This window comes from Alligator mississippiensis, chromosome 1 (assembly GCF_030867095.1).
Source record: "Alligator mississippiensis isolate rAllMis1 chromosome 1, rAllMis1, whole genome shotgun sequence".
NCBI lineage: Eukaryota > Metazoa > Chordata > Crocodylia > Alligatoridae > Alligator > Alligator mississippiensis.
In genome coordinates, this window is record NC_081824.1 from 331689745 (window position 1) to 331706168 (window position 16424).

General features: G+C 40.8%; 1 protein-coding gene across 5 annotated transcripts in view; it reads left to right on the forward strand.

Moving 5' to 3' along the window:
• The window catches only part of NLGN4X (neuroligin 4 X-linked), a 309004-nt gene that overhangs the window by 175386 nt on the left and 117194 nt on the right, over positions 1-16424 (forward strand). For 4 of the 5 annotated variants that reach the window (XM_019485405.2, XM_019485407.2, XM_019485406.2 and 1 more), the window contains 2 exons: positions 926-985; positions 3866-4018. In XM_019485405.2, coding sequence (XP_019340950.1) covers positions 926-985; positions 3866-4018 — 213 coding nt within the window. The remainder of the gene's footprint in view (positions 1-925; positions 986-3865; positions 4019-16424) is intronic. The other variant, XM_019485409.2, reaches the window with a different exon arrangement.

Below are 16424 nucleotides of genomic sequence, written 5' to 3' on the forward strand. Positions count from 1 at the left end.
AGAAGATGGCTTTAATGCTATTTGCACTGTGTATTGCCTCTCCCTCCTAGAGGAACGTAATAAGTATGTGTGTGTGAGGGTGTGTATGTATCTGTAAAATATATTTTAATCGTATATGACAAATACACTCTTGTATTCTTTAATAAGTATTTTTATGGTAAATAATTATGGTTTTATTATCATGGTAAGTAATAATTTTCCTTTTATTTCCAGGCTGAATAAACCATGTTTTCATACAAGTCATGACTATTTTGTGGATGGTCTCATATCTGGCACTGTTGCAACATCTATTTCTCCTCCTTAAATTTGGTGTTTTTAATGTCCTTCGACTTATTAACAGGAAACAGGATTAAACCATAAAAGAGTTGACTGGTTTGTTTCTGTCCCAAAGTGTTGTGTTTAAATTGTCCTTTATCTTCTTTTCATTGATTCCATCTTAAATTACGGTTGTGGCTAATATTTAACAAATCCTTAACCAGAATGACTGACAAAATGACAGATCTTTTCAGATTGTTATTAAAGATGACAGTTTTAAAAGATAAGAGAAATAAATAAATAAGACCATGCCTGCATTTCTTTTAAATACATCATTTGGTGGATTTTAACAGTGTTGTTATTTTTGTTTGTATTATTACTTTTTAATAGCACAATTATTTTGATTTTGGCAGCAATCACTTTTAGCTATATAACTACATAGTCTCAGAATATACTAGAATAAATATTTTTTCAAATAATATTTTGAATTTATTCTTCTTGACGTTTTATGTTTTTGTGCAGCTTGCATCTTTTTGTTTTTCAAAGTAAAATGTAACAGATTTTGACTTCTTGGGTTACATTTTTTTCTTTTTCTTTTTTTAATTTTTGAGAACCTGCTGTTTTTGAATTCTCTTTTTTCCCTTTATTCTCTACCTCACTATGACCCCAGGAGCCAACACAAAGAAAAGCGCAGATGATATAACCAGTAATGATCGTGGTGAAGATGAAGGTATTTTTTGTTTTATCAAAGCTCCACCCTGATGCATGAACATAAACTTTTTTTTTATTATTAACATTATTTAAATGAGCCCCACCCCCCTTATTTGACAAAGAACACTTTAGAGTGCTTTTTTATTTTCTTCTTGTTAGAAAACTACTTTCATTTTTCCGTTTTCTTTTCTTTTTTAAAGCCAAATTAGCATATAGATGACTGCAGCTACCTTGTAAGATAAGTGTAAAGATTATCCTTAAATATACGTGAAGTAACATAAATATTATTTACAACCATTTTTCCCCCCTCTCCCCCTGATAGGGTGTGAAAATAGAATTTAAAAACATGCATGTGTTCCTTTTCCCTTCTTTTTCTTTCCCCTTTTACATTTTGTCCACATTAAATTCATGAAATATCTCACGTTTTCTCCTTCACAACGCACATACTGTATGGAGGATGCAGTTGTTTTGTACCTCATCTTTGACATTTTTGCTTCATTTTCTTCTCACAATACAGGATTTATTTCTAGGACACAAAAATAAAGGGAGCTTGTTGGTGCAGCTGCATTGTTTTCTTCTTTAACTACCCAGTATCTCAGTCATGTTAAATGTAGGTTTGACCCTGCTCTCATTGAAATCAATGGCAATCTTTTCATTGACTTCTGTTAGAGTTGGATCAGCTCTCCTGAGAAGAAATGTTAAAGTTCAATGTAAAATACCTTAAAAGTTTGACAAAGAGATACATTGTTTCTTTCTTTCACACAGAAGCATTTTAGAATCTTTCAAATTTGTGGGAGGAGGATCATGTATAACAGCTCTTTCTATACTTATCCTTGTTTCTTATTTAACGATTAAATTGACAATCAGTTTTTTTTTATGGACATCTGAGTAAAAAACAAACAAACCAAGAACAGCAATATCTTTCCCAATTAGTCATTTATATTAATGCCGCTGATAGTTTATCATTTCTGCCAAGAGTTCTGACAGCAGAGAAATTAAGCTCAAATTTACCTTATGCCTAGCAATTTCTAAGTGTTAGTTCATCTTCCTCCTGTGGCTTTGTATCTGACACTAGCTAAAATAACATTGCAAGATTTGCCTTCTCTGTTTCCTGTAGAATAATGTATACCCCAAGGCGATAACCCCTTAATCTAGTCTTTTCTAGGGGGTTCAGACCTACTGCAGCTGCTCTGAGTTTTCAAAGTATAGGAACAAAGTCTCTGGTCCTTGTATCACACTGTTCCCTCCACTATACTTCCTTCATTGTTATAATATTTTGTCCCCTTAGGCAAAAAGCACTGTATGCAGTACTCAAAGAGCGGCTTTTCCTATCGTTTGAATAAAGCCTTCTCTAGAAATCCGTTTTTAACTGATAGTATCATCACTCGTTACACAAGATACTATAATTAAAAAATTCAATTAAAAATTAAAAGAGGAGTTGTTTTAAAAGTTAAATAGAAAATTATGACTTAAATAGTTCAGTATCAGGCCCTAGGAAGCACCTGATAAGTAAAGATTAAATAAAACAAATTATTTTATCAGGTTTTATGCTTGTTGGATAATATGAATCATTTTAGCATAAATTGTGTTTCCAGGCTAATCTGAGCTTTGATGCTATATTTCTGGTACATATTACACTTTAACTGATATTCTTGAGAATTTTGAATACATTAGGAAAAGAAGGTTAGGCCCTACAAATACAACTGTGCACAATTTATTTTCTTAATAGCCATATAATTGATAAAAGAGATACATTTTACTCTTATAAGATTTCTTGATGTGGTATGGTTAAGTGGCTATCCTTATAGGCATTTCTTTTTCAGTGACTATATAAAAAAAGAAAAGAATAGTCATTTATCTCCAAGTAAGGATGTTTGAAATCAAATCATTGGTTAATGTCTTATCTGGTATGCAGTTCTTCATAGAGATATACCTCAACAAATAGATAGTTATTATCACAACTGGCATAACTGCAACCTCATATAAGTGTTATCCTTCGCTACCTTATTCTCTGAGTACCTCCCAATCACTAAGAAAGTATCTTCATAAGCCACTATGAATTCTGGGAATATTATTTTCTCCTTTATTCAATAAATTGGCACCCAGAGCTCTCCAATAGCAGTGCATGACACACATATGTCCCAGTCCTAAGCAGACCTAAGAATATAATCCAGAACCTGTGAGGCCTAATCTGATTCCTAAACACCTTACACAAAATTCCTCTTGACCTTACTTTGATAAATGACACTAAAGACTTAATTTGACTTGGCAGTAAAATGTTGATGATGAATTCAAGATATATTATATTGACCCTGAGACAATTTCAATGAGCTGATAGTTTGCTATGCTCAGTTTTTATCAGGAAAAAATGTTGACATGTTGCATGCTATTGAAATGAGACACACGGATTTATATTTTCCACAAAGTTGTTTCTCCCAGTTGGTGGGGAAATGGAAAGACTTGAAATAATTATTTTATTTTATATTTTAATGTATTTTTTTCTGGTTTGCCTAGAATTTTATGTTAAAAATATTCTAATAATGATCCCAGTTATTCTGCCATATTTTTTCTTTAGGCTCCTCATGCACCCTACAACTAAATTCCTTATTACCTGTCAAGTATTCCCAGCGTTCAAAGAACATTTTCTATGAAATTGTACTTGGAAGTGACAAACACACATCAAAAGAATAATTAAACCAACAAACCCATTGAGCAAGTGGTGTCTTTATTGAAAAAAGGGGGAGGAGAATTACCTGACTGAACAGATGGTGATGAAATGGAAAATAAGGGGGAAAAAGAAACAAGCATTGTTAACATTTTTGTAAAACACAAGAATAGCCATTTTTTTTTCAATATTTGTTATTACTTTATTGTGTTTTCCCTACTTGGCTTTTTTCAGACATTCATGACCAGAACAGCAAGAAACCGGTTATGGTCTACATCCATGGGGGATCCTACATGGAGGGTACTGGCAACATGATTGATGGGAGCATTCTAGCAAGCTATGGAAATGTCATCGTTATTACCCTCAACTACAGGCTAGGGGTTTTAGGTAAGTGACTCATTTCTTAAACAGAAAAGCAACAAACTTACATTAGAATAATTAGATGGATTTCCATTAAACTACATAATTTGATGGATGTGTTTTATTGCTGAGTGCATCTATGGATTGATCTCAACTCCTTTTGAGAGCACTTGGACCAATTTTGTCTCATAAAATAGCATAGTCTTGTGGGCAAATAGCTCCCATTTTAATTATATTGCCTATATTGATTTGTCTGAATCCCTTTGGATATTTTATGGAGATTTTGGTACCTAAATAGTCTTGAGTCTTCTGTTGACTGTTGTCTTCATCTTAAAACTGACTTGACTTTTTAATAGCTTTATTCCCAATATTAGAATTTTCATCAGAACCTCATTTATTTTGACTAAGTGACTTACCCAAAATTCCAAATAGTAATTTCCTGGTGTCCAGTGCCCCATGACAGCTTGTGCTGGTAAATAATCTTGCACCATGGAGGGGGTGGAGAATGATGCTGAGGGGCAAGGTCTCTGCAGCCCACAGACCCTTGTGAGAAGGGAGAGTGGTACAAGATAAAGGTTTATAATGCAACTTTTCCCCCCAACCACTACTCTCCTATGTATAGGAAGCCCATAAATAAATCAGTCTCACTTGTTCCTCTGTGCCAGCTGGGGGAAGGGTTGTTTTGAGGGATACTGTTTTTCACTGATAAAAAAAAATATCCCCAATTTTCAGATTTAAAAAAGTAACCCCAAATCCATATTTTCCCCCAAATCCACTTTTCCATGATTTTATATATATGTGGTTTTTCATTTTAATCATGGAAAAATGTAGTTTAGGGTTACTTTTTTTAATTTGAAAATTGAGGGTTTTGTTTTTTTATCAGAGAAAACCAGGATCCCTGGTTACATCCCTCCGCTGTCTTATAACTATGCAATGGATGGAAGTAAGTGCTGGAAGTGTCCTGGCTTTGGTTTTTCAGACATGATTTGCATCATATTCATCCCTTTCTGTCCTGTTGCTCCATGTGTAATTGGGCCCCACCTCTTCAAGGGGATGATGACTGCTTCTTTGGAACATGGGGGCATTCTGGACTCTGTCCGTCATGGGCCTGATTCTGAGTTATCCCACCCTTGTGTGGTTGGAAACAGTTGTTTTGAGTCCCTCTTATTCTGCTCATGTGCTGGGGCTGTGCATGAGCCTGATCAGCCCTTGGTGCAATTCAGGTCAGTGTCAAGGCTTCTCTAACTTCTCAGTTTTCCATGGTCCTCTATAGCTTCTAGAGGCGAGAGAATATTATATAGTGTCTCCTCCATTTATCATATGAAGAAGGGAAAAATTAATCAAAGAAATAAAATTTAGCAGTACCAGGACCATGTCATTAATTTTTGGGGAATAGGGTGGACAGGAGACCCCCTATTATAAAGCTGTCTTCCCAAGGGTCTTCCTCCTTCATGCTTCCCTTTGCAGGCCCCCAACCCTCTACATGCACTCATGCTATGTTGAGATTTGTTGTTTCAGTTTCAGAGTCACACAAAAATATATACACTTTGGTGAAATGTATGATTTAGCTAAAAACATCTGCAGTGACAAGGAATGATATAAATTGTCCTTCAAAATAACAAGGAATGATTTTTTTCTGGGTGTACAAGTTAATTTGTTCAGGGAACTTACTTCTTCTGTCTGCTGGAGAGAACAAGAGCAGTATCTTGCCGAATATTTTGACATTACATGTAAGGTTGAGAAAAAATGGTTTTCCTCTGAGTCATTATACTAGATCCATTTCCCCCCCTTTTCTACCTCCTTCTTGATTATAGTATCTAATTGTTTGTCTCTTAGTATGCTGTAGTCCTGATGCATTCATTTCAATTCTTTAAAGTAAAAAAGAGACAAACCATTGCTCATGTCTCAATCATCATGGGAAATAATTTGAATAACAATGGTGTGGCATATAGTTTATATATTTATACTTGTTGCTCATATATATATCCAGCACATTTGGCATACCAGGTAAGGCACAATGATATGTTTGGATTTTAAAATGTGCTTTAAAAGGGATATCTCCTTGGAGGGTTTTACCATGCATGTATTTTTATGCACAAAAGGAAGCTGAGTTATGTTCTTTAGGTGTGCTTCTATTGAATAGAGAGACATTATTTTACTTTTATGATTTGTTTATATGTTTAAGCACTTTCCACAGCTATTTGAAATAATGTAAGCTCCCAATATAGCTGTTATATGATTTGAAATATGAAGGAGGTTTTTTTTTTTTTAAAAATACCTCTAAAATTTAAAGCTATGAATTATCTAAAAGGCTTCAGTGGAATCTAGGAACACAGATGCACAACATTTATTTCAACTAGTATTTAAACATCTAAGGAGATGTCTACACGATGAAAGTAACCTGTCAGTGGGACTGCTCCCAAACATGCACCATCTAGCTGTTTGTACACTCCAGCCCCAGTAATACAGTAGGGAGGATGGTCTTGGAGTCTCTGCAATGACTGAAGGCAGCACCTAGGGGGTGACCTAAGCAAACCCACACTGGCTGGAGCAGGCTTCTAAGGAGGCATAAATGTGGCCTAAATGTCCATGCTACTTGGGCGCATCCCTAGCACACACGTGGTTTGCAGTGCCTCAAAGCAGTTTGAAGCACCACAAACCTCACATGGCACACGTGCAAGCATTCACCTCTATGCTAATTTGCAGCATGGTGGGGTTGTTTTTTTACACTGGGAGATCCCAGTGTAAAAAAACAAAACAAACGCTGATGAAAAAAATGGTGCGGTGCCCTTGGCAGCAGTGTGAGCCTCTGCACACTGGAGCCTAGCCAGCCAAAGCCACCCTCTGGCTCTTGGCCAGGCTCTGAGGGGCCAGCTTGGCACCACTGCTGCCCCAGGAGGCCCCCAGGACTCCAGGTGACGCTTCTGGTGCCAGCACAGGTGACATACCTGGGTCACTTTGCATGTGCCAGAGCACATGTGCATGGACAGGTTCAGGGACAAATAGCAGCAGCACAAATATGTCCCTGACACATATTTCTGCTGCTGCTATTTGACCTGTGGGAAATGCCCCTGCACATGCATGCTTGTCAGGTGTGCCCCTTGAGTTCCTGAAAATTCATTTATGCAAAATGTAGTCAGGTCCTCTTCTTTTAGAACTTAGCTTTAAGACTAAAATGAAGTCATTTTTAAAAAGTAGAAACACCGGTGTTTGGGGTTTTTTTCTTCCAGGCAGTGAAATAGGTTGGAATTGATTTATACTTTGATGCCTATGTGCCATTTAGATGCCTAATATGTGGAACTGTCCTAAGGGTATAAATTGTGCAAAGTGCATAAACACAGGGATGCGGTGCTGTCTTCATATGCATGTGTGTAGAGGGGATGCAAACTGCACTTCTAGATGTAGATAGTGTGTTTTTTGTGAGAAAGTATAAGTTACTGTGAAGCTTCTTCTGAAAAGCTTTGCATTCTGATCTTCCAGTTTAAACTAATGAAGGGGACAGATGATCAATGAACATTTTAAAAAATTGGTGCTTTTTTCCATTGTGATACCTCAGACAAAAGATTGAGAAGTGTGTGCCAGGTTTGCCTTTATAAATCCTGGCAATATCTTGTTTTCAGGGCCATAAACATTTCACGATCTGAGGAAAAGACCCAACCTTTGGGCCTTGGATTTCAAGTAATGGAGTTAAGAGAGTGCTAGAAGATACCATGACAATGGGAAAGATAGTTCATGATTTTCAGACCCTGCAGTCAGCTTGTCGTTTTCTCTGTATTTTTCTACTTATTACATAAATGGGGTGCTCATGCTTGATGCTTGTATGGACAAAAGGCACACCTTAAAGCTTATTTGCCCAACAAATACAGTGATTGGGGTAAAGCAACTTACAGAGGCAGGGATCATTACTGCTACTTGTTTCTCTCTCTCTCGGTGAATACCCCTAATACAGCTATGGTGTGGGTTAGAAGGATATTTCTTCCTTCTGAGGTCAGGATTGGGCTTGTCAAAATCTACCCTAAAAAGAAGGACCTAGAAACAAAAAACATATATAGTGTTATGGCTGTCGATTCATCTTTTTGCTTCTGCTTTGAGTTAGCAGGACTATTGCCTTCATAACTGTTACAGGTGAATTTCACATGACTGAGTCACATACATTTGAAAGCTTTTCAAAAGGGAAACATTGCAGAAGGGCAGCAGCTGTTCTGTTCTAACTGTTACATGTGGACAAGCTGGGAATGATACAAATATAGTAAAACCACTGCAGTTTTAACGCTGCTTTATCTAGCGTTAAAACACTGTAACACTTGGAACATAACATCTGCTGTCCTTACAGGTATGGGTCTCCATAACCTTTGAAAACATCAGTTTGGCTAGTAGATTAGGAGCAAGAAGTAGAATGGTGCTGTGCCAAAGCTTTGCTTCATCTCTTTTATATCAATGGCATTTTTGGGGAACGGAGGAAACAGATAGGGCAGAAGATGAGGAGTGGGTTGAATGATCAGATTCACTATATTGTATTCTGCTATATTCATTATAGTTGGTTCCTCTCATGCTTAATCTAAATGTTTTGCTCAGGTAAGAAACAGCATCTCCCTTAGCTACAACTTTTCATGTTTGGTTCTTGTTTTCAGTGTTTCAAGGCACGGAAATATACAGAACGGGGATGGTTATTGTTATTGTTTTCCTGTGGTATGACCTGAAATGGCCTATGGTGAACCATGCATATATTAAGCACTAGACCATCTTGTGTAACAGTAGAAATGAGGTTTGGTGAAGCCCAAAGTGTCTTTCCATTCACAAACTGAAGAACTATTATACATACTGTTATAGTGTTTAATTTAGAGATGGTATATGCAATGGTTTACGCAGCTGGAAAATATTCATTCAGCACTCTTCACAAAAGACAGTATAGAAGATGAAGTTGATGTTTCCACAAAAGACTGACTTGTTAAGAGCAAAAGCTTTTTTGGAATTTTAGGAATATGAAATAGGTTTTTTTTGAAGCCAGAATCTAACAAAATGCCTGATAATATAAATGATAAATGCCCAGAGTTTGAAATAATGATTTCTAATGCTCCTTTTGGTATGTAACATTTGCAGTGCTCAGAAATTAGGTCCAACCTACCCCTTTGTGCAACTTATTTTACTTAAAATAATCAGAGATGCCAAACATATGGCCTGTGGGCCAGGTCTGACCCATAGAACCTTTCTACCTGGTTTGCTGGGCTACTGATGCACCACCAGAAGTTGGTATGCATGGCCTGTCACTGGATATGGAGCCATTTGTCCCCACTGGCCATAGCTGTTGGTGGCAGTCATAGCTCACTGCTGTGGCCACCTCCAGACCCTTGTCATGCTCCTGGATCCCTGACACTGCCAGCCCCTTCCCACCACTGCCAGAGCTCTAGGCCCATTACCATCAGACCCTGTGCTGTCTCCAGACCTGCAAATTGCAGGCTATTGCAGATGCTGTGAATGTGTTAATCACAGCGACCACCCCCCTGCAGTGGGCTAAATCCAGCCTACAAGGAACCTCACAGATCACTTCCAGACCAGTTCCCCAGGTGAATTTGACACCTCTTCTTTAGATCATACACCCTAAGGGTGAACTTCTTTTGCCCTTCCTCCATTTAAATGACAGCTTTTTGGTTATATAAGTGCCAAAAACACTGACTTGCCGGTAGTGATTCTTGCAGCCTGAATACACATAGACTATGTGCAGTAGGCTGCATATTGGCCATACACTTACACAAGTGTGTATACACATCCATTCTGAACACTTATTTGTGTCTACATCCCAGAACTGTAGTCAGTCAGAGAACCATGACCAGTAGGTATGAGACTCTGGTAGATGGCCAAGGCCTTCTGTGTTTTAGCTCACTATCTGAATGGTTAGAGTTCTTGCCCAGGAATCTTGAGACACAAATTTGTGGGAGCATCTTACTGTCTTGAACCTGCATTTCTGTGACTTCTCAGCATAATGCTCTAACTACCATATCATAGGTCAGGTAATAGTGCATTGGCACCCTTTTTGAGGCTGGGCCACTGTTCCTTACATTAACAGTCATTGAATAAAATGAATACATGGCAGTGTAGAAAAGTCCAGAAAACTGAGCTCTAGTAGGAGCAAGGATGCAGACCAGTACCCAGTCCTTATTTCCTTCAAAGCAAGCAGCTATCTGGATCACACATCCTCTGGATTGCTTTCTTCTTCCTGGCTTGTTCCCACAGCTGCTTTTAAAGCCAAATTCAACAGGGGTGCTGGATAATGCCTGATGTAGACAAGTTAAAAAGCCAGATGCTCAGCCCCTAACCAGCTTCCTTGATGAGTACCTGCAGCCCCTCAAGGATTGTTAAAACATCAGAAGTTTTCTCCCCTGTCCTTCTTCAAGACTCAGGTGCAAATGGTTAGCCAGTGCATACATAGCCCTACCATGCATGCTTAGTGTATGTGATCAGGTTTACATAGCCAAAAATGGCTGTGTAGACTGCTAGAAAAGAAAGGACATGCAAAGGAATATAGGGCAGCTATACACATGCCCAACACCTACTTAAATGAGTGTGCTGGAGCGTTCTAATTAAAATCTTGGCGTCACGTGTATTCAGTGTCCCCACATTTCAAAATGGCAGTGGGGGCGCTTTAACTAAAACTTATTGAACAAGATTTAGTTGAAATTTGGGAGGCTTAATACATAAGACATGGTGAGTGCTTTAATTAAAGGGGCTCCCCCCCCCGAGCAGATGTACGGATATCCTAGAATTGTGCCACAGATTCTACTTTGAATCTTTGCCTTTGGACCAAAGTGAACTCCTTTACACTCATGTGGTCTTGTTGCAGGAGATGCATCATACTTTCTTATTAACTGATATAATTTTCATACCTCTGAGAGAATTATTTTAGGTCCCCTGAATTCAAGGCTTATGTTTGTTCAAAAGCAAACATCCTACAGAATTGTCGGGTTGCAAGCAGAGAAGAAAAGGGGTGGAGGAAGAGAGACTAGGAAAGCATGGGCTGCATATTTCTATGAAAAGTAAATTTAACTAGGATGACAGCACTTTTTACAATTTATTCACAGAAAGACAAATTGTGGATGACCTGCCTTTTGCTTATGGTATGTCTATACTTTCTCTGACCATGCTGAAGAGTGTTGCCATGAAAACATGAGTTGTCTTTCTATCCCATTCTTTGCATGCTGAATGCTGGAAAAATGTAGTAGGTTTGCTGTTGTGTATGCCTGCACTTCCAGTGCTACTTTCAGTCTTGGGCATGCTTAGTGGAGATGAGCAGAAGGGATGTAATTACCAGTGACAGCCCCAAGTACAGCTGAGGCAATGTATTTATGGCTTCAGGGACAAAATGAAAAGCAAAGTTGGATTGTCACATACCTTGTATGTTTGTGGCAGTAAATGGTTAAGCAGGAGCTAAATGAGTGGCTAAGCAGTACCCTCCTTCATCCCCCCACTATGAAAGCCAGGAAATCTAGATGCCAGGGGGGACCCAACTGTAGTCTGCTACTGGTAAAACTGATGGCAGATTACCACGCTATGAGAACAAGTGAGGAAATGATAAATTCTTGAGAATGAAGATCTCTATAGGGCCCCCAATACAAATATGATATTTAAACTAACTTTTATTTAGAATGACTTAATGATAGCACTACAAGCATCAAATTGCTACCTCACCTATAATCCTGGGCTGTGAACTGGAGATCTTTCAGCCTTTTTTAGTCCTTAGCCTCCCTAGTAATCCTTGCCAATTATGGTGTCAGCCAGAGCCAGATATCATGGGATTTTTTGTGACTTGGCTCAAGAGAACTGAACCTAAAGCACAAATCTTTTCCAGTTTTTCTTCCAAATTCTCTCTGAGGCACTCTTACTGATGAAAATTTTTACTGGTAACCTAGGAATATAATTTACATTAGGATTTGTGTATGTTTCTGAGTGGATCTATTTTGCCCTCAAACTTTTTAAATCAAATTTTTTGGCTGTTATTTTGCATAAAAAATCAGGGTTGTGCAAGATTCATTAAATCATCTTATTATATTTTGTTAGATGTCAGTGTTCTGTTTTCTTGGGATGTCTTGTTGCTAAGCCTTTGTTTCCTTGTCTTTCTTTCAGCAATAGGGTTAGGTGAACTGTAGGCATGTCTACATGTGATGCTATATCACCATAACAACGCACTATGGCAATGTAACGTTGGCGGGCAAAAAACATTACACTGCAACTACATTGCTGTAGCAACACACTCCCTCAGTAAAGTGTGTCACTATGACGATGTAGGGGCTAAAAATAACAGTGCACCATGTGCACAACGCAGTATGCGGTGTTACTGCACCATCATTTAGTAATTCCAGAAGGAAGTACTAAATGGTGATGCAGTAATAATGGCACCATAGGGACATGTATAGATGTGTTCTGTATGGTTTAGAGGCAATACAAATATAAGTGACTATATCAGCAAAGGCTGATTCATACATTTCTAAAAACGTATGTATCCTACTCACCTACTGGCTCCTGTTGGACTACTAGTTATGTCTCCATGAGCACATACTTTAATGTTTCACTCTCATGTGATTTAGCTTGTTGGCACAGCTGGCATTAGATTTACACGAGATGATTTGCACTAATGTTGGCTTCTTGCCTCCACCTTCCTGTCCCCTGGTCTGGGGCAATTGTCCCCTGGCTGCTCATCTCTAAAACCAGCTCTACTTATAGGATATAAAACAATTTGGGGCTTTAATTCTCCTGACAACTTTTGAAAGCCTTCATTCAGTTCCTTGGTTAGGAGCAAGTATAGAGGTTCTGAATAGCTAATTATCAAACTTGGCACTCATCAAGAGGTTTTGGCTGAGGATCCTGAACATGAATGCAGCCAACTCTGCTTCATTCAGGCACAAGGATCTCAGTGGATCTCAGTCCAGCTAATCATGCCAGTTAGAGTTAAAAACACACTCCCCAGAAGAGGATTCTTTCACAGAATATCATGTCAAATGAAGTAGAAAGCCTGTCATTAGAATTAACAATGGAAAAAAATTGGACTGTGATAATTCATTATTTGATGTACACTACTAAGTCTTTATATGCCTCCCTGAAAATACTAATTCTTGTCTGTGACTTTCTGAATATTTTCTTGCTCTGCATGGTATATAAAAGAAAAGTTATCTGTGGGTGTGTCCAGACGAGCTTGCATGTGCCTCTTGCAGTGTCTCAAACCCCTTTGAGATGCAGGAACAGGAAAAGGTTTCCCCCACTGCAAGTTTGCAGCACGGAGGAAAAATTAGACCTAAAAAAACCCTGGAGTTTAAATTAGGTCTAAAAAACATGGAGTTTAAAAAAGCGGGGCAGGGCATGGTCCCAGACCATGCCCTGAGGCAACTGGAGGCTGGGTCCTCCAAAGAGATGCTCTGGCTGCCAGAGTGTCTCTGTGGTTGGCCCTCACCCTGGTGTTGAAGCATGCTGCCTGACCATGCAGGGCAGGCAGCGTCCCGGCAGCAGGGCTCTAGTGCTAGTAAGTAAGGGGTCAGGGGCAGGCAGAGGAGGGGGAGGGGACTACAGTGGGGACACTCGCTGGCCCTGCCACTCCCCCAGCCCCGCAATCCCTTCCCTACCTGGCCCCCAATCCCTGCCTCCCCACCCCAGCTTCCACATAATTAAAAAAAACAACCCCCCCCAGCACTTAATGGCAATTCTACCTGCTGTCTGGGTCACTGGGGCCCCACCCGCACAGCGTGGGGCAGGGTGACAGCCCCAGTAGCCCCAGCTTGGGGCCCTGCTGCCTCCCACTGCCCAGCAGAAATCTTTTTTCTTTTGCTTTTGTGTTTTGTTTTTAAGTGCTGGTGCCTGGGGTTGAGGGGCCAGCCATGGGGGCCTGGGGATGCAAGTGGGGGATCGGGCTGGGCCGGGCCGGGCAGCCATTGGGAGGTCTGGGGGAGCAGGGTTTGGGGCTGGGTGGGGCAGCCATCGAGGGGGCTGCAGCCCCTGTGTAGGGGCTGTAGCCCCTGTTGGGAAGCAGCAAAATATATATTCATGAATTCATGAAACATCTATTTAGAGTTCATTTTACTGTTATAAGAGACACTGATAGTTTTCTAAATTGCTTTAACATTGTAGATATATCAATAAAACTTTGTCCAAGTGATCACTGTCTCTGTCTCTCTCTCTCTTTATAGTGGTCTTTTGTTTTAACAAAAGAGAGGAGGAACATGGATTTTAGGATATTTTAGAGAGTGACTTTGGGATTATTTTATCAGGGATTTTTCAGTTTTCCAATAAGGAACACTAGAATTCATGCTAGGGAGGCCAGTAGCAGGACCCTGCCTGCTCAGAGCTGGCACCTTGGACCCAGCTGGCTGTGGCTGACCTCCTGGCCAGATGGGGCCAGGAGGACATGCTTTGACAGTTCAAACCAGGCCACCACACTGGGAACATCTTCTGGGGAATAGCTGCCCAGATAGCCAGGCAGAGGGTGCACATTGCAGTAGTGCCGCACAAAGGCTAACCCTGCAGTCACAGTCCACTGGCAGCTGGCCCAGAGGGGCACATGCCTCATCCAAGTCTGGCAGGTGTGCAGGAGGCTGGAAACAAACATTGTAAGCATTTCTTCACCCAAAGGGTTTTCAAAGTGACTTCCCTGCACCATGCTCCATACACTATACCACCAGGCATTGCCCAGTCCCTTCTCCAGACCTCCTTTTGACTGGGTATCCAACAGAGGGAGATCTATAAAGGAGGACAAGAGGTGCCTAATGCAGTGACCTGGATGTTGGTTCATTGTAGGCCCTAGGTTCTAGCTTGTTACGTTGCTCCCAGTGGAGCAGAAACTTCCCTACTGCATTTCTCACTATCCAATGATTACTAAATATGAGGGGTGATGCTTTAGCTTCAAAAGGAACTCTGCAGACGATTCTGGATAATGCCTAATTTGTGCCATTATGGTTGGAACACTGCACTGGCAAGTGTGAATCATAGATTCATAGATGTTAGGGTCGGAAGGGACCTCAATAGATCATCGAGTCTGACCCCCTGCATAGGCAGGAAAGAGTGCTGGGTCTAGATGACCCCAGCTAGATGCATATCCAACCTCCTCTTGAAGACCCCCAGGGTAGGGGAGAGCACCACCTCGTTTGGGAGCCTGTTCCAGACCTTAGGAAGAACTGTGAAGAAGTTCTTCCTAATGCCCAGTCTAAATCTGCTTTCTGCTAGCTTGTGGCCATTATTTCTTGTAACCCCTGGGGGCGCCTTGGTGAATAAAACCTCACCAATTCCCTTCTGTGCCCCCGTGATGAATTCATAGGCAGCCACAAGGTTGCCTCTCAACCTTCTCTTGCGGAGGCTGAAAAGATCCAGGTTCTCTAGTTTCTCCTTGTAGGGCTTGGCCTGCAAGCCCTTAACCATACGAGTGGCCCTTCTCTGGACCCTCTTCAGGTTATCTGCATCCCTCTTGAAGTGCGGTGCCCAGAATTGCATGCAGTACTCCAACTGCAGTCTGACCAGCGCCCAATAGAGGGGAAGTACCACCTCTTTGGATCTATTCGTCATGCATCTGCTGATGCATGATGAAGTGCCATTAGCTTTTCTGATGGCTTCGTCACACTGCCGACTCATGTTCATCTTGGAGTCCGCTAGGACTCCAAGATCCCTTTCCAATTCCGTGCCACCAAGTAGGTCATTCTCTAGGCTGTAGGTGTGCTGGACATTTTTCCTCCCTAGGTGCAGCATTTTGCATTTCTCCTTGTTGAACTGCATTCTGTTGTTTTCTGCCCACTTGTCCAACCTGTCCAGGTCTGCTTGCAGCTGTTCCCTGCCCTCCGGCATGTCCACTTCTCTCCATAGCTTTGTGTCATCCACAAACTTGGACAGAGTACACTTCACTCCCTCGTCCAAGTCACTGATGAAGACATTAAAGAGTATCGGTCCAAGGACCGAGCCCTGCGGGACCCCACTGCCCACACCCTTCCAGGTCAAAACCAACCCATCCACCATGACTCTCTGGGTGCAACCCTCTAGCCAATTCGCCACCCACCGGACTGTGTAGTCATCCAAGTCACAGCCTCTTAACTTGTTCACCAGTATGGGGTGGGATACCATATCGAAGGCCTTCCTGAAGTCTAAGCATACGACATCCACCCCTCCTCCTGTGTCCAGGCATTTCGTAACCTGGTCATAAAAAGAGACTAGATTAGTCAGGCACGATCTGCCTCTTACGAACCCGTGCTGGTTTCCCCTCAGCATAATTTGTCCTGCCGGGCTCTCACATATGTGAGCCTTGATAATTTTTTTAAAGACTTTGCCAAGGATGGATGTGAGACTGACTGGCCTATAGTTGCCCGGGTCCTCCTTCCTCCCCTTCTTGAAAATGGGGACCACATTGGCCCTTTTCCAGTCCTCCGGGACTTGGCCCATGCGCCACGAGCGTTCAAATATTCCTGCCAGT